Genomic DNA, 25,671 nt, shown 5'->3' with positions numbered 1-25,671 from the left:
CTTCTCTAAAATGTCCATTCGCCGACAACCCGGATAGGGACTGTTTCTACCTAAGAATATGTAGACAATAAACCATCACTTAAAAAAATTATACAAAACGCCTCGAATGGCGGAACAAGACTCGACCCAAAAGGATATAGAAAATAGGCTCCGGGAATGATGATGATGCTAACGGCCTTCCTGAACTTAATATTGTCAGTTAAAAACAAAAATAAAACAATTTTAACTTGTTCATTTACACTCTTTAAACCTAACTTCATTATTATCTAGGTTAAACATGTTTTTACTTTTTAGCTTTCATATATATTATAACTATATAAAGTAAATGAACAAAAAACGATACTTACTAAAAATAAATAATAAATAAAGTAAGTAATATTTATTTATGAAAAGAGAACCAACAGCTTTTTATATACCTACCATTGTAATAACAAAATAATCGTTGTAACGGCTGAGCCCATTTTTGACAACACTTTCAACTGCATGATAATTTATGTAAGGAGTAATTTATACTGTTATTTTAGAAAAAAAAGGCGCCGGTGAAATCGCTGAAGTTAGCTGTTTGGGTCATTATAGTCTGTAAAATAATGACCATTGAGAGTTAAGATATCACTTACACAGCTAGTTTTGAAATATTATTTGCAATTTCCTTGAATAATCAATGGTATACATTTAACAATCACCTAGGACTACGCCTCATGTGTATGCATTGCACAATAAATCTTAAACAACCGTAAAAACAGAAATAATTCGAACCCCCTTTTCCTTAAACGGAAGAAATTCAATACGTATGATACGAACGAAATTCCATCTTAGGTACTGCACTCGTAGAAAACCAGGAATTCAATAAACATAAAAATAAAATGTAATAAAGCCGCGTATCAGTCAGAAGCAGGCAGGGCAATATTCCGTCTCTCGTGGGAATAAAGTCCTAACCGACACCAAAATGTATTTTAATTTTTTACGCGTTTTCGTACCTTTTACAAACCACCCAGCTTAAGCTGACATGGGGCGAAAAGAGTTTTTTTTTTGTTACTTCTGCTCTTATGCTTTTGGTAGATATGGGGCCTCCAAGGGGTTCGATGATAGAAACTGGGGGGCGTATGATGTATATCGAGCATTGGACGTTTTATTTAAGTGATTTCAGAAAGAAATATTGTCTCTCAGATATACGAGTCTGGGGTGTTTTTCGAATGAATACTTACTAGGTACGTGTTATGAAATTATTTTTAGATTATTATTCATAATCAGGTATCATGGAAAAAAAGTTTTGTATTGTGGTGGTAGTATTATTAGATAGGTTAATTTATGGCCGGTACAAAGAGAAATAATGTAAATAAAATAAAGTATAAAAAATGTTTGTGTAAATTTATAATATTTTTAATACACCTTTTTTGTTGACAGTTCCATAATTGCCGTTATTTTTTAAGTTAAATCAAAGTTAATTAATAACATAAGGGTGCTAATTTTAATCTAACGGGACTTCCATACAAAAATGTCTTCGAAATGATTGTGTTAATATTTTAAAGTTCTTAACTAGCGTATTTTTTTGCTGGGAGGTGTTTCGTTTTGTTTAATTTTTTTATTTTCCTTGTTTCAGGCTGAACTAGTGGCAGTAGAAGGCAAGGAGATCGAGACACACTACGTGCTTGCACGCGAGAGAATCAGACGGTGGAATTCCACGTCCAAATGCTACTTGCTAGTTGAAAACCTTCCGACGCCTTTGCAGGTATTTTTGCCAAACTACACTGATTTAGTACCTACTACTACTATAGATATCTTGTGTTGAGATTGCGACTCAGCCAACGTATGTAGAAGGGACCTTCAGCTGAGTGAGTAAAAATCTCAGGCTGAAATGCAAAACCGGTAACAAATACGCGCATGTAGTAGGTGCAATCATTTATTATTGTTTATATATTTTTCTCGTTTGAATTCCTGTTATATGAGAAGGAAGAGCTCGATGTTTTGCAATGGAACCATAAATACAAAAAACCAACTATACTACATAAATTTGTTAAGCACTTTAGTTCTAGTTTTTAATTAATTTGTATATTGTTGTAAATAGTTTTTTTTTTCTCTTTTATGTTTTCGTTTTTTATCTAATAATTTTAATTATATTTGTCATATTTTCTATAAATGTAGGTTGTATATTTACATTTCAATTTACGCAAAACCCACTGCGCTATGTGGGATAAAATATATTTTAGCTTTATATCAGCGAAGTATATACCACTTTGTGCATTATAAGAAAGAATGAAAGAAAGAAAGAAAATAATATATTTATAACAGCAGTGACACATTAGAAAAAAAAACATAAGAAGTGTACATAAGAGAGTTAAATGCTTTAAATTCAAGATTAAATAGAGTAAGGAATACTGGCATGTGACGTTCACACGCAAATACCACCATAGCGACTGCACAGATTAAGCAGTTTTAGAAAGAGGCTCAACGAACACGAAACATTGGTTGCATGATAGATAAAATGTAGCAAATTCAGTGGATGGGCCATTCTACTTTTCTTTGACCAGTAATTTTTTGTATTGTGCTCTTCAAATTTTTTTATATAAAAACGATTAATGTGCTTAGTTTTATCATTAATCATTTAAATAGACACATAATTAAGCTTACATTTAAAATTATCATTACAAACAGTCATATAAAAAGTAATCATTATGAAGTATCTATAAAGTAGGTAACGCAGTGGGCATGCATGTCCCCGCCATTTGTATGGAAATTGGAAATTGGAGTATTTACCGCAGAGTTACCAATTTTTTCCACAAAATTTCTTTAAATTTAATGTTTTCTTGCTTTAAATGATTAAATTTAGTTACTTCAGTTTTTATTTAAGTTATTTACACTTGAAAAAAATCACAATATAAATATATATATTATATATAAGTATTTCATAAATATATATATTTCACATAAGATTAATGGCTGCTTAAAAGTAGAATGGCCCTGATATCAAATACATACAGTTTTGTAAGAAAATTCAACTATTTGGTAAAAAATCTTAATATTGACATATTTCCTTTTACCCAAAGCGTAATAGAAAGAAGAAACCCATTGTGCTAAACCCAGTGTCCTAAGGCGGTCTTTTTTAAGAAAATGCACCCACACTTCAAAAAAAGTCTATATTTGCCCAAAGTTATCTTCTTATAACCAACACGTCACATAAACCAATAGTAGGTTCTCGTAAAATTTCACCCAAGACAAGTTAAGCTATAATACACTATCTTGGCTTTTAACAGGCGGTTAGCGAGGGAAAACATGTAGTTATACAGCGGTTGCTGATAACTGCAACTAGGTAAACTTAGTAAACATAATTTATACAGACTTAAAACCGTAATAGAAAATATGCAAGCATTTGTTATTTCTTGAAAAGCTTTATTGTTTGGTAAACCTAGCCTAGTTGTGAAACACTGATATAGGTACATACTACGTACTGCCACCAGAGTTGAGGTCACGCCATGTAATGACAGCGGGATTTTGACATTTACTCATTCATTTCATTCATTCTTCTTTTATGCAATCTTCATGTAGCTGTTTTTGCAATCATTCACTTCAACTCCCGTGGCACTAGCTATACACAATGAGTAAACTTTGAGGATCAATAAATGATCTACGAGTACATTCAAGTTATTTGAAAATTTTACAAAACAAAAGTCGAATCTTGCATTTCAAGCCCCATGGTCGGAGGCACCGGGGCACCATGTATGTGTCGCACAGAAGATAGTTGTACTTAATACATTGAAAACTCTTAGGAATATATTTTCTCAGCTGTGTGCGTACACTTAAAGTTCCACCGCTAAATTAGAAAGTAAACAGCGTGAATGTTTCAGGCGGGCAACGTTGCGAGTGCGAGCGTGTGGTCATCCTGCGGTTGCCGTCAGAGGCTTCTGGCGGCGGTGACCACGGGCGGCCGCGCCGTGCACTGGGCGGCGGTCCCCGCCCGAGACCACGCCAACAACACCGACCTCTGCCGATTTAACTACACGTAAGTTCAAATAATCCTACTAATATTATAAATGCGAAAGTTTCTAAGTTGTGTGTGTTTATTACTCCTTCATGCTAAAACAGCTGTACGGATTTGGATGAAACTTGGTATGTAGATAGACACCTGGAATATTACATAGACTAATTTTTATCCCGATTTTTCCACGGGATAGGGATAAAATCTCGAAATAACAATCGGTGGGCTCAGAGTTATGAAATTTGGCATGGTTGTTTTTAATGCAATGTCAATGAAAACCAATACATAATTGTGTTACTAAGAATTTATTAGCTAAGTGTTAGTTACAAATGCATGCGCCAATAATATGATAATTTAATATGTACAAGACTAACAAAACTTTTATTAATCATGAAAAATCATATTTTTCACATGTCGTACAGACCGAACATATTTATTACCTATGGATCTATTTTTTTTTAATTAAAAAAAAACAATATTGGTTTTTGGAATCTTTTTGTATTTTTTATTTCAATTCCAAATTTTTTGTTACTTTTACGGTCATCCCGTAAAACCTACATCGAAAATACAAACTGAAATATAGATGCACAGAAAAACCAGAAAAATAAGACCAGCGCTGGGAATCAAACCCAGGTCCTCGGCATTCCGTGCCGTGTGCTATACCGCTACACCACCGCCCGTAATGCTCTTGGGGAAGCATGCTCCATTTTAGTCCACATCTTCGCTTACCATCAGGCGTGATTGTGGTCAAACACGAGCCTACTTCTGTGTAAAAAAAAGTTTCACATGCTGTAGCTCATAGTTATCTGTGTAAATGTAATATGAAACAGGATTAGCTGTCTTTCACGTGTGGTAAAAGGTTTTAGTTTTAGCTCATTGATGTGAACCGTGATGTGATGTTATAATGGTATAGAGAAATATAAAAATCCGTATATATTTGCCAACACAGAACTTAAGCTTATGGCCAAAATAACAATCAGAAGTATAGTATAATTGGTTGCTATCTACGATCTCGAAAGATAAGTCTATTACCACAGTAGAAATGTACGCAAGCATCGTAAAATTTGACAGCGATTTTTATGAAACATTTGAAAGAAAAGAAAAAAGAAAGAAAAAATATTTATAGCCACAAAAAAAAAACACTAAAATATAATTACATATTTATTTGAATGGGATTATTGCAACGTATGCATTATAATTCACCTTATTTTTGCGACCTACGTGTTCTGAGTAAGCGATAAGAAAATTACATTTGCAAATTTATTTTAAAATATGAACTCTGGGAGCAAAAAATAAAAATACCAAGCAAATATTTTTCTATAAAACTTCTGAATTTGCTCCTTCGAATAATAAAAGAAAATCTTGACTACGACAAATTTGAATAATTGCAAAACTTTTCACAGATAAACAACATAATGTCCAAAACAGGCAAAACAAACGATGTTTATTATGAAATGTGAATAAATACGATGTAGAATTGGGAAACTAGCAAGTCATTAAAACTTTTTAATTAATCTCACTGGCAGATAATAATTAGTTTTCGAAAACCATTAGCTTTACAGCTTGCATAAAAAAGAGATAATGAAGTCGATTCTGTATTTTTTTTATTTCTAAGATGACTTCCCAGTATGATTTTGTTTGTACGTTTACGTGTATGCTATGCTGTATGTGCTATCGAGAAAATTCAATGAATACCTTTATAGCGAAATCCCTAAGGGGTAACATCAGGACCAAAATAAAAACATTAAAATTATACTGATGCATGCGTAATCAAATCAAACAATCATTCGCACTCCTATAAATATAGGAAGCTAATTCTCTTTAAGAGAATTATGAACTAAAATAAATCCGCCATTTTGATTTAGACCTTCCAAGAACTAAATTAAAATGGTGTTTTATTTTGGGTTGATATGTGCGTGTGTGCTCTTGATCTAGGCGTGCTGTCATGGTTACCAGTGTTCGCGTAGGTAGTTGGATTCAAATAATTGAATTCTGGGATTCTTAAGCAAATAAATCTCAAGATGCACTACTAAAATGGGCTCTAACTAAAAAATAAATAAATAAAAATAATAATAAATCCGTAAAAGTTATCTTGTTATACGCAAAGGTTTACACGGGAAGCTTCCAGGCATTACGTAAGCCAATATGGGGTTTCACAAACTTTACCTCTTTCCCTCGAGGGATGAAAAAGGGGCGCAAACTTTTGGGAATTCACTTATCCGATGTATGTTGGATAAGATGCAGTTAGTAACAGCTCGAGTCTGAAAGCAAGACGTGTATCTAAGTACTTTTATCATAGCGCAGTTAAAATATAAAGTTAGTGCAAAATGCAAATTGGCATGATACAGTTCTTATCTAAAGTATCATGTTAATAAAGAACCCAGCCAAATCTTTTCATTCAAGGGTCATTAACTTTAAAAAAACGTTCGTCACTTCGCTACGCAAAAATCTTTTTAAGATTACGCCTGTTGTGTTTTTTTCTAATTTCCTTTAAAAGTCATTTTAATGTCCGTGGAAGAAAATCCGGGAAAACATAGAGTTTCCAGCTACGTACACCGCAACTTTACGTGTCACTCGCAGTTAAGAATTTCGCAAGAATTCGAGACACAAAGGAACACGGAAAGTTGTGTGTTTAGAAGTTGGAAAGCAGACTGTAAAAACTTCCTGGGAGACTGTGCGGGGCTTAGTCTGTGTGATTTATATGTATTTCGAGGATCGCCGGGGTGGAGTATTTAAATGTTGACCTATTTATTCTTTCGCGGGGATTGTACGGTTCAAGAAACTGGGGAAGGAACAATCATCAAAATGTTGATAAACATTTAGCGGAAGAAGAACAATCCAGAAGAATTCGTACCCTTTCAAACTTTACTGCGAATTATCTGTCGCTATAAAGGAAATATTGAAGTTTGTGGAAAATGCATTTACATTTTTGCTCACAAAGAACAACAGACTCAACTTTGTTTCTTTTTGATGTAAGTTGATACCACGAACCAGTGGCTACATGGAAAAGAATTTATATTTCTCCGAAGTGGAACCATTATCTATGCTTAAAAACAAAACACAATAAAATAACTATAAACATGGTATTATATTACCCATTGCGACTTTTACATATTTCCCTTTTTATTTATTAGTGCACAAAGAAGTCATAACAGTACCAACGTTTGAATCTTGAGAACTTAACATCAAAAGGGAATCAACTCTAGGCCACTTTAATGTAGGCTACATTTATTCAACTGACGTAATAGACATACTTTTACATTCATCTAACCTTACCTAGCAACTCAGCGGTAGATGATAAACCAGAAGATCTTTGCTCGTTGTTTATGTCCAATAAATATTTTTTCATAAAACTTGTGAATATATGAATAAAATGGCCGCATAAAAATTAAGCCATGGTGGCCTAGTGGTTCGACCTATGGCCTCTCAAGCAGAGGGTCATGGGACCAAAACCCGGGCTCACACCTCTGGTTCATGCGCGGAATTACATTTTAAATTTACTACGAGTTTTACGGTGAAGGAAAACATTGTGAGGAAACCTGCACAAATCTGCGAAGCAATTCAATGGTTCCCAAAGCGCAGTGGGCCCGCGTGGAAACTACGGTGAAAGCCCTGTCATTCTAGGAGCAGGCCTGTGTTCGGCAGTGGGACGTAGGCTGGGATGATAATCATGACGAAAATTTGTCACCATGAATCGTAACAAATAAACCTCTTTTTGAGCAAGTCGGGTAGTAAAAAAAACTTACTGGCTGAAAATAGATCGTTGACAGTCAAAATAAGGTAAATAAAATAACAAGCACACAGAACCGTATCTGTCGGTATCCAACACAAACAAGACGTGGTTTTGATAAATGGCCCCCGCGGGCCGCACTAGCGCGTACCAATTTACGTGCCTTTCTCTGGATGCCTCATAAACAGAACCCTATTAGCGGTGTCTTTATGTACTAACGTACGGAGTTTTTCAAGAAAATTCTACTAGTTGGAAAATGTAACGAATTTTTGTGAACGTTGAAGGGATTTCTCTTTACTTCTATTTAGTTTGCAATACTTAGATACCTAGTAATGGATAAAATCTACATAAATTAAAGGTAGTGTAGGGCGTCCTGAAGCAAGATGGACGGACGATCTTAACCTATATATACCCAGTGGGTCGTTTTTGTCCCGAAAAATAGGTATGCAAGGTATGACAATTTTATTACGGCTATTATTAAGTTTAGACAAAGACAAAAACGACCCACTGGGCATAATATGGGTTAAGAGGGTCGCTGGTGGCGGATGGATGCGAGGGGTTGAAGACAGTGTTTGGCGCGCAATGGAAGAGGCCTATGTCCAGCTGTGTGGACTGCTGTAGGCTGATGATGACAATGAAGCAATGTTATGGATAAAACCTATTTAAATTAAAGGTAGTGTAGGGCGTCCTGAAGCAAGGTGGACGGACGACCTTAAGAGGGTCGCTGGCGGCGGATGGATGCGAGGGGCTGAAGACAGTGTTGTGGCGCGCCATGGAAGAGGCTTATGTCCAGCAGTGGACTGCTGTAGGCTGATGATAATGCTGATGAAATTAAAATCAACGAGCCAGTGTCTTAAAACATTCTAATGAGACTGTCAGTTGGATTATCAGAAAATATTTCGTATTTTTTCTTTTATCAATTAAACAAAAAATTATGAAGATATAGCCAGTTAAAGAAAGTAAGTAAAGTAGGTAAGTTGTTGTTTTGTTGCGCAGCTTCGGCATGCGTCTCACTAGCTGGACTGACGACATCGTGGGAATTGCGGGTAACGTGGATGCAAGTGGCGAGTTGTCGTTCATTATGGCGTTCTAAGGGAGGCCTTTGTGCAGCAGTGGACGTCTTCCGGCTGATGATGATGATGAGCCAGTTAAAGTTCCGTGAGACGTCACGCCGTGCGATAGGTACTTTTTAGACTGAGTTTAACTTTGATGATCTTCATTTTTCTTTGATTGACACAGGAAAAAATACGTGTGCTATATTTTCTGATAATCCAGCTGAGGGACTAAATACATTTTTTTTTTACTTTGTAAACTATCCAATCGGGTACCTTAAGTTTTCTGGGATGGACCATATTATATTTTTATCGATAGTAGACTTACAATGTAGCTCACGCCTGTAGATAGATTTTGTAAAACCTACTAAATTGAAACTTTATTTCGGCAAACCGCACGTTTCGTGACTAAAATAATCTATCTAGAGTGAGTTACGTTATAAGTCTACTCTCGATAAAAAATATAATATTGACCATCCCAGAAAACTTAAGGTACCCAATTGCCGAATGCGCTTATTGCACATCACTAAACTTCTAAACGGCAGCAACTTGACAGATTCTTGTTTAGGTGCTTATAAATCCAAACATAAAATGAGTGACTGAATGTAAAATCAAATTTTCTTCATTAGTACGTACGCCCGCGCGAAACAGGGAATGGCAGCTAGTGTATAATAATTATTTCCTTCTGAAACATTTAAAGTCAAACTCACGGTTTAAATGTCAATTTACCAATGCGAGCTAAAAGCATCTCAATTGCTTTACACACCGCTAAAACTGTTACGTGCAAAAGGCTCTTTAGCTAAGTAATACAACATACAAGCTAAGAAACACGAGGCTAGGGAGCAAACGTTTTTAGCTGTTTTGTTTTCTAATGTAGCAGCTTTTAAATGAATCTGGACATTTTGTGAGATTAGTTTAGTTAGAGGATTACTTTGTGCTCTTCTTGTTGTTGTACTGTTTGTAGTACATACAGGCGAAGCTTTTATCTTGCATTGGATTGTAAAGTATTATTTCGCTTTTGTAGGTATTTATAATGTTTACTAGCTTTTGCCCGCGGTTTCGCCCGCATGGAATTCGGTTATCGCGTGCTGTTCCCTCGGGAACTGTGCATTTTTTCGGGAAAAAGTTGTTGCCGCAGCAAAGTACGTAATCTGGCGCGTGGCAATGAATGAATAGATTTATTTTTCTCTGAATGTCAACACTGGCATAGACAATAGATCGCTCGTTTTTGGCTCGAAATTCGAACTTGTGATTTTATTTTGCTTAATATATATATATACACCCAATATCATACTTTCTCAAATTTTTCGCGATTCCCAAGGTCAAAGAATCTAATTGCTTTAAAACTCCAGAGAAATAATGCGTTGTTTGGGAGAAACGTGTCAAAATGGTGTTGTAGAGCGCCATCCTGCTCTGTCTCGTTTTTTTTCCCGTTCTGGCGGTTCACTTTTATATTATAGATATTAGTATGGAATAGACAAGGATTAGAACATGGAGTAACTGTTATTGTTTTCTCAATTTTATTGTAATTAAAACTGTTGTCATACAATGTGCATATCTGATAGTAACTTTTTTTATTGATTAAGGATATTTTTGAATTTTATTATTGGCATACCAAAGTTTTGTTTACTTTATGATGTTTTTTTGAGTTATGACGTATACTTAGAGGGGGCAGTCAGAGAACGCTGCCACTTCTACACGTAGTACCTATAAGACTTCTGTTTAATATCTTTAAGGTCGCGGGTGAGCAAAGTAATTGTTTAAGTTCATTGATAATGGACTTCAGCAAAGTAGGTAACGCTTGATTCAATATATTTTATGTTTCTTTAGTTTTGGTCGATTGAGCTTCATCATCATTATTTTCATTATTTATTTTATTTAATTTTACATTATTACATTATTTTCACTGCTGGGCACAGGCCTCCTTTCAGAATGAGAGAGCTTGGGCCGCAGTTCCCACGTGGGAACTTCACACACACCATTGAATTGCTTCGCTGGTGCAGGTTCCCTCACCATGTTTTCTTTCACCGTAAAGCTCGTGATAAATTTCAAACGTTATTTCGCCATGCATTACGAAAAACTCAGAGGTGCGAGTCGGGGCGATTGAGCTTAGGTATGTCTGTAATATACAAGACATCGTAATAATAAATATGGCAAAAAAGAACTTCTTAGGATGAACCGTAAGTTTTCAGAAAATAGGCTTCACAAAGCATCATTTTCATCGCTTCTTCTAACAAACTTACCTTTTTGGCTTGACATCAAACAGGTGTATCCAATTTAAACCTCTAAAACTAGGCCAGCGGTTCTCAAAGCGTAAAAAGAATTATTTAAGCCGGCAGCACATTTTCCATTAGTTCGCCGATCTGAAAGCGTTTGAAAGCAACTTCCCACCGTTGGACCGGAAACTCGTTTGCCACCTTTATTTCCGTGTAAATATTTGTGTAGAAAAGGCAAAAACGTGTACCGGGCATGGATGTTTGTATTCGTTTCACTTTATTGTTGGGAAGGAAATAACTAAAACGTCGGATATACATTATCAAGGTATGAAGCATAACATCCTGCTGCGAACATGCTCGTACTATATCTACTGATCGTACAATACAGCTTTAAATTCTTTACACTTGTTTCTTAACTATTATTGTGTGGTTTTAGATTATTTTAAGTATTCTTATTTATAAATTAGTCGTCAAAAGCACACTGCCAACAACTATTTTTTAACAAATTTACCAGATACGATAGTTTTTTTGTTAAAATCACGAACAGAGAAGCCATTGAAATTGATTCCTCTGATTTAACTGTCAAAGACGATGCAAATTGTAATACGCATATCAAAAAAAGGTGTTGGGATACTCATTATCCCTATACAAATTTGATGTTTTGACTAAATTATAATATGCCTATTGCAAATTCAAAACTGTATCTAGGGATAAAAAAACCTCTAGCTCATTTCCATGAGTGTATTTCTATTAGGATTTACTCGTATTTAATCAGCTTGTTTAGGTACAGTGTTTTAAGAGAGACTGTTGAACGTCATCCCTAATCATAAACCAAGCGTACATATTGTACAGTAGGTACACAAGTTGCGTTTTGTTTTTCAAAATAAATAATGTAATAATAATAATGTAAAAACACCCTTAAATTCTAAATATAGCCCAGCGAAGCCTACCTTCCAAACCTTTCGGGGATAGAGCTGTCCTAATACAAACATAATTCATAAGAAAAGTGTAAAACCGTATACCCACAGGCGCGATACATCAGCGGCCGTCAGTGAGGATTAATGTATGCTGCCGATCAGGATTTGGCTGGGCTCTGAATATAATAATTCATAAAGAAATAGTTTTAGCTATAGAGATTAGGCACTTTAATTAGTTTTTAAATTTTTATTACACTTTAAAATTTATTCGAAGAAGCAATGTAAAGCAAATTGGATGATGTTTGTGGCGTGACAGGCGACGTAAGTTGTGTTCTAGTATGGCGTACATTGATTGCAGTATTTAATGTGTATGAAAAAAGGAAAATCTAAAGACACCATTATTTTTTAAAGTCGCTGAACTGATGGTGTTTAGTTTGACGAGTGCGATCTATGTTTTAATTATTTGCTCGTATATATTACAGGCCACACCCGCTATAAGCCATCATCTGTGTGCTAAAATTTTGGTTCTAGGAGCAATGCTATATGATAATGGTGCAATGCGTATTAACAGTCAATCATATTACCATTTTATCTGCCTCTTTATTTATGTAGATAAAAATCTTTAGGCATGTGAATTAGAAATGAGATATTTATTTTCTGCAAAATTTTGCCCCCAGCGTACAAAGTTAACAGTACTTGTTCTACTCCAGCAAAGTTGCTGGCAAAAAGCTTTGTTTATTAAATGCTCGCTTGACAACACTCCTCGGTACACAAACTTGTCAACAGAGAGCTTAAACAATGTTTCTAAACCATTTCAATCACGCAAACTTTGTCAAACCCTTTTACGTGTACTTAAAACCAGAACGCCTTCAACTATTCCAAGCTAAAACCTTGTCCATACTCCGGCATTCATCATGAGACCTTAACTTTAAAAGTAATTTAAGTTTAACGGACTTTAAATGGCAGATCCCGCAAATGACCTGAAGTTCGTGAACGATGGATCATTGAATGTCGCCCATGTCAGAGGTTTGTTTATAGTGGGAAGTTTACCAAGTCGTACCGTTATTCAGTGAAGTCATAATTCTTACGTCTTCTACTGACATTGTTTCACGAAGGGATTAAAATGTATGTTTATTATTTTCTCACACTACAGTAAAGTACTCGGCCAATTTACTCGGCAATATATCGAAAACTTAATACAGAATTGTTATTTATGCAAACAAATACACACATTGATTATTTGATGCTTACGTACTAAATGCATAAACGCTCTGAAGCCCCAAATTTACACATGAACAGAACCTAATTTACCTCATAACGGATTAATTACTATCAAACGTACGTCTTTGTGCCTTTAGCCTGGTTAAACAAGGCCCATTTTTTAACAGCAAACCTGTTATAGTAACAAATTGAAAACAAATTGATTTATTATCACAATGAAGAGAATTATACGCCGAGTAATTAAAAATGTACGTTCGTGCAACGTCATTAATTTCATGAATCGATATATCAGCAGACATTTTATCTGAACCGATTATTCATTATTATGGTCGTTATTTGGAAATGCTCGTTTTGTTTATCGTAAATGTAAATTTGCATTAACAAGGCCAGAAGCATGTTTATGTAGTGATTTGTTGCGAAATATTCAGCTTACAAATTTCGATTGTCATTTAAAAAATATACAGAGAGAGCAAATGTGGGTCAAAACAAAACATGAAGAATAATGAAGAAAGTCAATAATTATGCAAATGTCTACATAAAAATGTTAATACCACGTGACGCTATAACGTGGCCTGTATATAACGATCGTAAACATTTTTATGATTGGGCAATAACGTTGTTATTGGAAATAATAAGTTTTATTCATGGGCTTATCGACATTTTGTGAGCGACAGGATCAAAATCTATGGTTCAATTGTTGATTTATTTAGAAGTCAAACCAATAAAATAAACAATTTCAAAAAGTAAGGAGTTTGATGTTAAAAATATGATTAGAATAGTTACATTTAGGTAAATTTCTTCTTGGATGACGTCTGATCTAGACCTTCTAGATCTAGAATTCTAGACACGCGGTAGCGTGTCAAGCCAAGTTCAAGTTAACAGAACTGGCGAGCAGCACCGTGTGTAATTATAATACCCGAACCATTTGCAGCTACTTTTGTAAAACTTTCACATAAACATGACAAATTCGGCTCATTTCTTTAAACTTGTGCCATACATACGTGCTTTCATAAATACATCTCAAACGGTTATTTTGGATATTAACATCCAAAAATCGTCATTTTTCTAACTGACTCACCTATAGATCAAAATTCTAATCCAGTTCCAGATGACCTAAAAAGTTCAAATTTGGCATCCAAATAGGTATTTGGAGAATACAAAGGAATAAATCAGAAACTAGTACATTTGTGTAATTTTATTATAATTTTTAAATTAAATTATTTCTGTACAAAAAGAAATAATATCCAATCAAAACATAAATGTGAAATGAGAACCAAGTTCAATATTATAATATATGCCTTGATTGTTGACTTTAACGACAAAAGAAGTGAGATCTAAATGGGTGCCAAGTTCAATGTTCAGTCCTGTTTTTTTTATAACGATTTAAAATATTTTATAACAACTTAAAATATCATTTCTTCTAATACCTTAGGATTATTATCTAAGATATCTATTGAAGCCTAAGGTCGGACTTGACTAGTTTTAATATACGAATTATATTATAGCCTTCGCAAGTTGTAATCTTTTAGTAGGAACTTAATAATAATTCGTATTTATGAGAACCAGCCAAGTCAGACCTTAGGCTTCAATATATTATCCAAGTTATAAGAAGAAATGATACATTTTTAAGTTGTTATTAAATATTTTATATCGTTATAAATTAATTTCAGGACTGAACACCCTTAAAGTCAACAATCAAGGCATATATTATAATATTGAACTTGGCTCTCATTTCACATTTATGTTTTGATGGGATATGATTTTCATCGGACGTCTCCTAAAACTTATTTCGTTCATAAGCCAGTCTCAAAGTACGAACATATAATGTATTCTATCTAAAAACCGGTCACATTCTAAACTGATCAACCAAACAAAACTTTTGACTTTAGTTAGAAATTATACTGTAACAAGTAAAATAAAGTAGTAACAGGCATATATACCTTGGAGTTTCATTTATTGCATCGATAAGATACTTGAATATGCTGCACCGGAACAGACGAATGCTCGCCGGGAAATAATATCGAACAAGACTTTTGGCTCGAGTGACTGTGTTTGGATGCTTCCTTCCACATCGTTTCTGCGACTGTGTAAAGAATAGCTTGAATAATACTTGGCCGCATTTTGCTTCTAGTTTGTAAGAAAATGTGTGTGGATTTTGTTACTGTTTTAAAATAAGTTTATGTTGAAAATGCCCTTTTTAATACAAGCTTTTTTGTTGACTGTACTTGCACTGTCATCCAAATTACATTTCGTACCAAATTTAGCTTCCAAGATTTGACCCAAACAAGCAAATAAATAAACAAACAGGGCAAGCTAGAGGAAAGCTTGTAAAAATCATCTTGAGAATAGGCACCAACTTTTTTCTTGTTCTTTTAACCGGCTACCAAAAAAGAGGGTGTTATTAATTTAGTTGTTTTTTTTTGTTTGTTGCCTCGGAACTCCTTAATTTTTAAACCAACTACAATTTTCTTATTGGAAAGGGAATAAATACTTCCCATAAGATCCCATTGTCACCATGAAAGGATTTGTTACGTGGATTTTGGGATTCGACGAAAATCGTTGGTCATCTATGATGATTTGGGTATATTTTGAAGTAGCTAATGCATTTGCTCTTGGAATCACCATTTAGTGAAGTAGAATTGATAAAGAAAAGCAAAGTTGCAATTCGATTACCTATTTACTTTTACATAAGACGACGACCACACAAAGTGAGAAAAAATTTACATTTAAAAATGACTTGAAAAATACCCATCACTAAAATTTACGGATCCATTTGCACTCGATGCCTCAGCACGAGCAAGTAATGGTGGACCTAGTCATATACCTAAATTGTAAAACAACTCCGGAAGGGAGGAGCGAAACCTCATAATACAAGTTTTGTCAGACTTAGCCGGAGGGGCTGAATATAAATGCTGGGTTTATTATATTATAAATGTTATACAATATATTGAATATAAATATTAGTTGATACCGAATAAATATTGTTGATTTTGATTTGATTTTGATACCATAGGTACCTACAAACTATCACCAACCTTCTATGACTCCTGTTAGCTTGTGCTGGGGCACCGACTTCAAACAGATCAGCAGATAGTTATTTTACTGGTTTTTGGTTTTGATTCAGTTTTAATTTAGTATTTTTTTATAATTACAAAATTTCTCTGTAATTAATGAAGATTACTTCAAAAGCATTTCATTCTTGAAACCGGCACATTCTTGGTGGCTTTAGAAGAAGCTATGACTTCTTTCTACGAATGATGTTCCTTTTTCCCTCCACTGTACTCATAATTCACTAGATGAAATAGACCCTTCGTATTCTTAAACATATTTTTTATCTTCAGATTCCCGGTGACAGCAGACATGGCTCCAGTAAGCTCTCTTCTCGTCTACTACGTGACTGGAGAAGGAGAGCCAGTCAGTGACGTCGCAAGCTTCCATGTTCGATTACTGCATAAAGAGGTCAGTGTGGAAGATGCTAGTCAGATTATGAAGACGCCTTATAATTGAAATGAAAATGGGGATTTGTAAAAAAAAATGTGTTGATTCGTATAGTCGCGTGGTCACGTGTTGGTAAATATATTTTGTTCAGCGTAGTCGAATAATTTCTTGTGGTTTCTATTACATGTGAATCTGTGTTTTTTTTACGAAAAAATAGGCTTGCGTTTGATGGTAATGGAAGATGTGGACTATGGAGCACGCTGACCATTCGTGTTTTTTTATTATTCGACTGGATGGCAAACAAGCAATTGGGTCTCCTGATGGTAAGAGATAACGACCGCCCATAGACACCTGCAACACCGGGGGATTACAGATTTGTTCATGTAAATATCATCATTTGAAACAAAAATGTCGCTGAGTACTGACTAACTAGTTTAATTCTCATTTATTATTCAGTATCAAATAACAATACCCTTAAGCTGACTCCAATAGATACGTGTCATAACGTTAGGGCAAAAGTTTGATGAAATAATTAATGGCAATAAACGGCCAATTTAGTTGAAGTTTCGACCTATTTTAATTACTTAATTGAATGCTTAATTGAAATATACGGGTTGCTGTCAAGTTAAATTACAGAATAATTAACTTAAAACAGTAAGCATCTGAGTGAACCAATTAGACACAGAACTGCACTCTATTTATTTGGGAGCGTGTTTAAATACACGAAATTGAAATGCATTTTTGGTCAAAATACAAATGCACAGATATACTAAATTCTTTTATCATATAATGTACAGATGAGTTATTCGTTTTATTTTAGAACAATACTGAAAAGTTGACAGTATCTCAGAAAATTGCATTATAAATTTATGAACCACAAATCTATTTTTCAGCTTTAGTATTTAGTATTTAGTATTTATTTATTTGGCAAAAAACATAAAATACATAAGGCCTTATTCTAATAAGTCTTACAATATTATGCACCCTTGTAGGGTATAGCCACATTTATAATAATGTTATCTAATGCTATTAGGCAACTAAAAAGTAAGATATCTTACGTACTTGCATTAAAGCTTAAAAACTACGGTTACATTATACTATAAATTAAATTAGACTGTTATAAACTATTATGGCACAATAATATCCTGTTTACAAAAATGCGTATAGTAATATAATATAATTTAAATTTAATGATATTTTCATTCATCCATAAATTCCTTAGTAGAATAATAACATTTTTCTAATAGATCTTTCTAATAGATTTATGTATTTATTAACGATCCAATGCATTTTCACGAAAAACTTACATTGGATTTTTTATTAAAAACAAACAACTGTTTTTATAAAATGGAGTTGGCGCTAGTAGGTAAGGATAACTATACATTGGTATTTTACACTTTTCTCCAATTGTTTGTGTTGTATCGTAATTGAGTTTCATTTATTCAATTAAAATTGTAGTTTTGAAATGACTTTATACAAGTTTAACGCTTTTGGTATTGTAATATTTCGTGGTTCAACTTGAATAATATCGAGAGTTACAGGCAGGGTTTCATTCGGCCGGCTGAATTATTTATTTAATCTATGCCAGTGACACTTTATCCTTTTGGATCCAAGCGTGCGTGTGACAGCTTTATCTGGCTGAAAACACGTTTTGACGGTCAACGTATGATGCTTTATTTTGGTTCAGCGTTCTGGTTTATTTGGCCGATGTGATAACGGCATTTGGTCACTACTTTTGTTATGTTTTTTACCACGTACTTTAACCTGTTCAGATTCGATTCTCATCTTATTGTCTGGTCTCTCTGGTTTGAGCTACAAGATCGCCTATTCTATGCGCTAGCTTTTCATTTTTCTCAACTCACTACTGATTCGTGGTTTTTAATAAATAATGCCTATTTGAATAATGATAGTTGTTTTATTTTATTTTTTATTACTGAGGTTATATTAAAAAATAAATATAATTACCTACAGGAGTAAGTTTAGTATAATGGATAAATACTTACTCACTAAAATTTGATGAAAATTAAAAGTACCTACCGTTATTTCGTGTTATTCATGCAGGCTGACGTGTATAAGTAGTTACACAAAAAACATTTTTTATTACTTTGTAGTCGACGACAATTACTTTACGTTTATCTTAACTGTTTATCTAGCAGTTAAGATGTTTCAGAAAAAAAACTAGTTTTAGTTTCAAAAAGCTTAATTTGTCGAACTGTAATCATAATTGCTAAATATTTTCATTACAAAATTTTATACTCGCGGCATCGACTCGTACTCGGTCAAAATTACATAAATTAAGTACTAATATATCTTCTTCTACAAAATTATTGGCCAAGTAGCCTCCAAAGGCTCCATCAAGTGCCTTATTAGTTAGAGTACCTTCTCGGGACACCGATAACTAGGAAATATTAATAAAATGTCCGAGATGAAAAGCCGTAACTACCTCCATTTTAATTAGTCCTAATTGCCTGTTCCTTGATGACACCATTTCCTGTGACAAATTTTATAATCGTTTGGCTACTGTAAGGCTGTTAGCTTTATTGGGCTCGCAAATGGACGGCATAAATACTGGTGCAGGAGCTGATTGGAACCTAATGTTGCTAATTTAATGTAAATACGTGACTGCGTTAATTTTGCACGGATGTAAAATGCAAATTGGTTGATGTGGTTTGTAATTGAATTGGTTACTTCTATCTATAGATGCTTTAATTTCACTCTGTGAATATGTAATTGAAATATTTAATTTTTTAGAACTTAAATCTTTTGAATAGTAAAAGAGAGAAATTTAAAATTTACAAGTATAGTATATTTACAAGTCGATGCTGTTAACCGTTGAAGAGTTCCGTTCGGCGGATATTATTTCGACTGGAGCACCAAAATTTCACATACGGAATATTTAGTGTTGTCACCGGATTTATATAAGTGTGACAAATTTAAATTCAATTGGATACCAGACAGTGATCGCAAAATAGTTTGCAAAGTTTGAAACCACGACTTACATATGCATACGAATGTTGCTAGTTAAATAAAAGCTTGTAATTTTTTTTTAGCGGTTAGAAAATTTAAGATTGGTTTTTGGAGTCTTTTTGTACTTTTTATTTCAACTGCAAATTTTGTTACTTTAACGGTCATCCCCTAACGTCCATATCGAAAATATAAGCTGAAACATAGATGCTTAAAAACCAGAAAAAGAGACCAGCGCTGGGAATCGAACCCAAAAAATCAAATCAAATCGGTTAGTTCCAATGGAGTGCTGAAAGTTTCTTGATGAGGGCTACAGCATAGATGTCGCTAGTGTCGCTGCTTAAGTGACTAAATATGAAACAAACAAGCTGAGATATGTGGTGCATAGGAGAAATTCGTGTCTGTACTCCTGTCCAGTGGTGCTGTAGCGGTATAGCACGCAGCACGGAATGCTGAGGACCTGGGTGCGATTCCCAGCGCTGGTCTCTGTCGAGTTCATAAACTTCTAAGCAAACATTTGATCAAAAATATGTGAACACGACTCTATTGTTAACGGCGTAGAAGGGTATTCAGATATTTTTGAACAAATTTTTGCTCAGAAGTTTACGAAATCGACTGTACTAGCTGATAATTATATATTAACTATACAAGTAAGTATTTAAGTACAGCTATGTTTATGCGTTACCTGGTACCCATAGTTAATTTATTTATTTACAACCTGAGACGAAGTGTTATCATACCTAGTTCAGAAGTAATTTACATCAAACAATAAACTGTGTCCATTTTAGATAAAATCTCCAAAGAATCTTTTCAAATACATACATAGGAAGTCATCATTCCGAGTTGCTACCCTCAATCATCTTTGTAACGATAAAATTAAGCACATTGTGTAGGTACACAATATATATGTACGTACCTACGTACATAAGTTGTACATAAGCTGCCAATGTAGCTGTAACCCAGCTTAATCGGTCAGGCTACAAATGAAAAGCGATTAATCATCAGCTAAAGGCTACAATTAAGATCTGTAATTCCGGCCAACCCGCCGAAATCTGTGCGATTGGTCCGCTAGTGTCCGTGGTCATCTGTATTAGGAAGAGAAGGAAAAGGGTGTTCTGGTTATATTATTTACACGATAAATTTGGTGGAATATATAGCCAGCTAAAAATACTCCAAGAGAAACGCTCAGATATCTTTGTTCTCCGTCAATAATAAGTATACTCTGAGGTTATATCTATATTTACCTGGTAATAAGTTTTAGAGGTGCAAATACGAAAGTGCTCTCGTCTTGATAGCTGGAAAATTATATGGGCATGATTGATTCGTCAGATATATTATCATCAGAAGCGTCAACTCTACTGCTAGTGCGTGCTTTGAGTCATTATTATAGCTGACACTCAGCAATATGATATATTGTGTCCTAAGAATTACATACAGGTCTGCCTGACGTCACAATATAGTGACCACTGGATCTGCCAATGCTATTTGTCATTACAACTGTCCTTTATTAGAGTCGTTCTGGAAAGGTAGAGTTGTAAGACCTGATGAATGGAAAATGAAATATAATAGTACCTACTTGTAGCTCAATTAAGAGTACTCCACTATTTGAAAAACTATTATGATATTAAATTTACAGTTAAGGTAACATACCTCACTTAAAATAAACCAGAAAAAACTGCCATCATCAAACATATAAGTCTAATATACCAGTCAACTCTGTAACGTAATAAATAAATCATCATTCTTATTGTTACGTAGGTGGCAGTTGCCGTCGAAGAAAGGCGTTGGTGGTACCCACGGGCGGCTCTACAGCTTCGGGTGCTGGCGCCCGCTGACTCAACGATGTGCCTGATTGGCGCCCGGGCACCGCCTGACGCCAAATTTGATCCTCATCAAAGGTGAGTCAGAAAAAACCATGTACGTTGATGCAGGGATGCACGATTTTTCACTTTGAATCGATCTTTTGAATCGTAATGGATCGCAAACCTCTGAAACGATCCACGGATCGAATCGCATGCTCTTAAATCAATCTCACAAAAATCGGATCGTATCTAAAAACGGTTAAAAATGTGTATTTATTCTGATAAATAAAACACCGTTGACCACACATTGGATATATAATTATATATCCAATTATGCTTTCCAACGATTACGTTGGAGCCATTGGTATAATCACAATATAATAACACTATTATTCACACAGGACGATACATACAGCATAAAACAATGTAAAATAAATAAAATTTAGCTACCTATAATGGAAATCAATGAAGACTTTTTCTAAACTATCCGCATCATGTTTCTGATTTTTGTGTGTACATCTATTTACTTCGCTTGGTAATATAAACAATGCGAACTAGTAATGTGAATTTGTTGCGGCCTCCGTTTATAATCGATCTGTCTTTATTAAGAATAGAAGATAGGTAATAAATATTCAATACTTATAACAAATTAAAACATTGTCTCTGAATACGATTTAAAGGATACGATTAACTTTACTCATCGGTTGTAGATCATATTGAAATGAATCGATTCAACACATCGCTAGATCCTATCTAATTGAATCGATCTTAATTAAAATCGAATCGTAAGGTGCATCCCTACGTTGATGCATGCAATTCATGAGCGTCACGTTAAGAGCTAATTGTTTTTTTTTTCTATGTAAATGAAAGGTGTATCAAAGTGGTGCTTGTAACAGGAACAATAACATAAAATTTAGGTCTATCACCTCTTCATTAAACATGCATTTTTTTTAATTGTCTAAACAAAGTTAATCACATTGTCATCACATCACGGCCTATACGTATGTGTTTTTTTTTCACAGTAAAGCTCATGGTAAATTTCAAATGTAATTCTGGCCACGAATTTTGAAAATCTCAGAAGCCATAGGTCAAATCAATAATCTATACCAGGGCTGGTTTCACACAGCACGCAGAAAATATATAGGTAGCACAATAAAAACGAAATACCTTTCTAGCGACTCACAGGTAACAATATCGCGATGGTACGAGTATAATATCCATCAACTGTGATTATAAGAGTTTGGAACACTTACCTACCTAAAATCTAAATTATTCTCCTTCCTATTTATTGTTTCTAGTAGTATCCAATTTAATAACATCCTATTTTCTATACATTAATGTAATACCCTAGAATTTAAACAAATTCTTATTTCCTAATATGACTCGAGCTACTTGTATCCACCCACAATACACATAATAAAAACTTTGTCAATTCAAACATTGCGTACCTACCTTTTAGATTATCTTTTATCCTACATCTAACATTTTCCTAAAATATTTCATAAATTACGGATTAAGATTACGAAATGATACATTATATATCCGCGCCCACGCGCTCTTCTTTACCAGACTCTAGGTATTTTTAGGTACAATAACTTTCTTTTATAATTCTGCTCGCGCCGTCATTACGGACCATTAATCAAAGCTCGCAGATAGCACGTCGATGATATGATAGTTTCTTTTTATGCGAAACTCTCGAGACGAAAAATGACCTTGTTTGCGTCACTTTTTATCCACCATGAAAGCAACTCGGTGATAAATGGGGAAAAATTGCTTCGGAAAGTCGTTCTCCGTTGTTGTTTTGGTATTGACTATCGCTTTGGGTTCTCTATTATGGCTTTTGTGTATCATTTTTTCGAACATTGTTAATAAACAAGACTTTTATTAAGACAAGTGTCGGTTAACAGGAAACTAAAGTACATGTTGTATTTTTTAAAGTATTAACCTTAGCGGTCCCCCGACACCGACGACGCTTAGATAAAAAAAAGATTACTAGATACTTATACTAAATTAACTTAGGCTAATTTTGCGCGAAATCAGCATAGTCCCCGCGGGATAGGGATAAACGAATTCTTCGCAGAAATTCTTCGCAGATGAAGTCGCGGGCAACAGCTAGGTAGAACATAATTATTTTTTACTTTTTAGTTCTTTTTTGGCTGCGTTTTTTTGTCGGCGTTTTTTTAGGGCGTTTTTTATTTTTGCTGGCGTTTTTTGGTGTCGGGGGTTTTTTAAATTTTAAATTTAAGTTTTTTATTTCATGTGTTTTAAACTGGTATATATTTTTTTTTAAAGTGCACTAGTGTGTTGGATATCCTGGCTGCAGCATCAGCTCATCCTGTTTCCACCATTGCATTATATGTAGACTCAAATACTGATCAAAAGGAATCAAACACGACATATCTGCTATCATTTTTTCAAGAGTATACTGGTGTGCTGGATATCCTGGCTGCAGCATCAGCTCGTCGTGTTGCCACCACTGCATTGTATGTAGAATCAATTACTGATCAAAACGAATCCAAACACGACATATGTGCTATTATTTTTTACATAGTGTACTAGTGTGCTGGACGGTAGTTTCATCTTCAAAACTATTGACAGCCATTAGCCGTAGCCCGAAACATATCGAGCTAAACTCGGTTTAAGACGTGAGTTATCCGTTACAATATCATTTAATATGAGTGAGTCTCACGGTAGTTTCATCTTCAAAACTATTGACAGCCATTGTCAGCATCGTTGGTTGGCAGCAATAAGCTTTTAGATCACCTGAATTAGTTTAATAATTACCTACGATATTCATATAAGCTCCAAGCTAAGTCTCTGTTTCAATCTACGGGATTTCCAAGTCACGTAATATCAAGTAAGTTGAAACCAAAGATAAACGCTCATTACACCCACATTACGGATCGGAGCATTTCAATCAAATGCTACGACAATACTGAGCGGCATTCAAAGCGAAATATATCATCTCATTTCGCCGTCTCAAACGAGCTGAGCCACGTAACTGTCACACGATTCATCTTAAGATGAAAACACAGGGGGGTGCAATGCGGACGGAACTGTCATTTTATTACCTAAAACTATTATCACTTAACCCTTTTACTAACATTTTTCTTTTTTTTACACTTTTTGTGCAATAAAGAGGATAAACAAACGAACAATTACTTTACTACCAAACACATTGCGAGGTTGTGATCATAGCGAACTAGGGATTGTTTGTTTGTTCTAATTTAGACATACTTTCTACGGGACGCGAACAGCGATTACCTTTAATAAGCTGACAAGGCCCCGATATTTTGACGCTTCTAAGCGCATAGATTAATTCTACGTAATTTATTCAATAAACCGTTACGAAGCACCTACGAGATACTTGATTTGATAGGTATAATGTGTATCGTTTGTATAACTGAAATAGTAGAACTGAATTGCGCTAAGCTCTCAGACTCAGCTGATGATAATGTTAAGTAATAACGATATTGAGGATATGCACAAGCCGATACTTTTATTACGTGACTACCTTCGTTAGCAATTTGTAAACAGCGGTGACGAAAGGTAAATATCTAGAAAATATTAAACGGTGGCGGTGTAACAAACCAAATAATAAAAAAGTAAATACGTTTAAATGTTAATATATTTAACAGTACAAAAAGGCGCCGGCACTTTCCATTTCTGACATAATTTCTCATAGATTAAAATCGGCAGTTCAAAAAACGCAACTTAACCGCCTGCAGAATTGTTCTCGTGCGTTTCCCCTACGCTCTGTCTCAAAGCAAGTCGCGTTTGGAACATGTCACTCGATTCATCTTCCAGTAGGCTTGTCGAAGGAAATTCGGTGGAAATATTGGCTCGCATTCGCATTCCATACGTCCTGTATGTAGGACGCATATGCATAGTTTCCTTTTGCACTGGTTTGCCAATGCAGAAGCTTCTGATTGGACGTGATGTGATGATTCATTTAGAAACATTGAATTCGGAAACTACCGTTTCCACTTTGAATCCTTTTTTATCAACATAACCTGTAAGACACAAACGCTTTACAATATAAAAACGCAGGCTTGTTTTTAAGTATTTATTTATTAAAGGCTTTTAAGCTTATTTAAATAAGTATCTTCTCCTAAAAATGCAATTTAACAAAAAATGAACTTCGAGCAAAACTCGGTTGCCCAGGTACTAGAATAATACAGCAAGAATTCCGTCATTAACTAAAAGCAAGCCCCGCGGTTTTTAATTTTTAGTACAAAAATGAGGGTTTCTAACTATGACAGACTCCAGTGTGGTGAGGCCGTTTTGACAACTTTGACAATTGCATCACGTTTATGATTGGTTTAATATCCTAAATGAGCCAATCGCAAGCAAGACTG

At 34.6% G+C, this 25,671-nt stretch overlaps 1 protein-coding gene across 1 annotated transcript in view; it reads left to right on the top strand.

Annotated features, from left to right (window-relative positions):
* The window catches only part of LOC141433952 (C3 and PZP-like alpha-2-macroglobulin domain-containing protein 8), a 227,403-nt gene that overhangs the window by 172,443 nt on the left and 29,289 nt on the right, over window positions 1-25,671 (top strand). The window contains exons 8-11 of the mRNA XM_074096103.1: window positions 1,601-1,729; window positions 3,843-3,997; window positions 16,451-16,568; window positions 21,270-21,409. Coding sequence (XP_073952204.1) covers window positions 1,601-1,729; window positions 3,843-3,997; window positions 16,451-16,568; window positions 21,270-21,409 — 542 coding nt within the window. The remainder of the gene's footprint in view (window positions 1-1,600; window positions 1,730-3,842; window positions 3,998-16,450; window positions 16,569-21,269; window positions 21,410-25,671) is intronic.

The sequence above is a fragment of the Choristoneura fumiferana genome, chromosome 13 (assembly GCF_025370935.1).
Source record: "Choristoneura fumiferana chromosome 13, NRCan_CFum_1, whole genome shotgun sequence".
Lineage (NCBI taxonomy): Eukaryota > Metazoa > Arthropoda > Insecta > Lepidoptera > Tortricidae > Choristoneura > Choristoneura fumiferana.
Note: the sequence above shows the minus strand (reverse complement) of the source record. Positions and strands in the feature narration are given on the sequence as shown.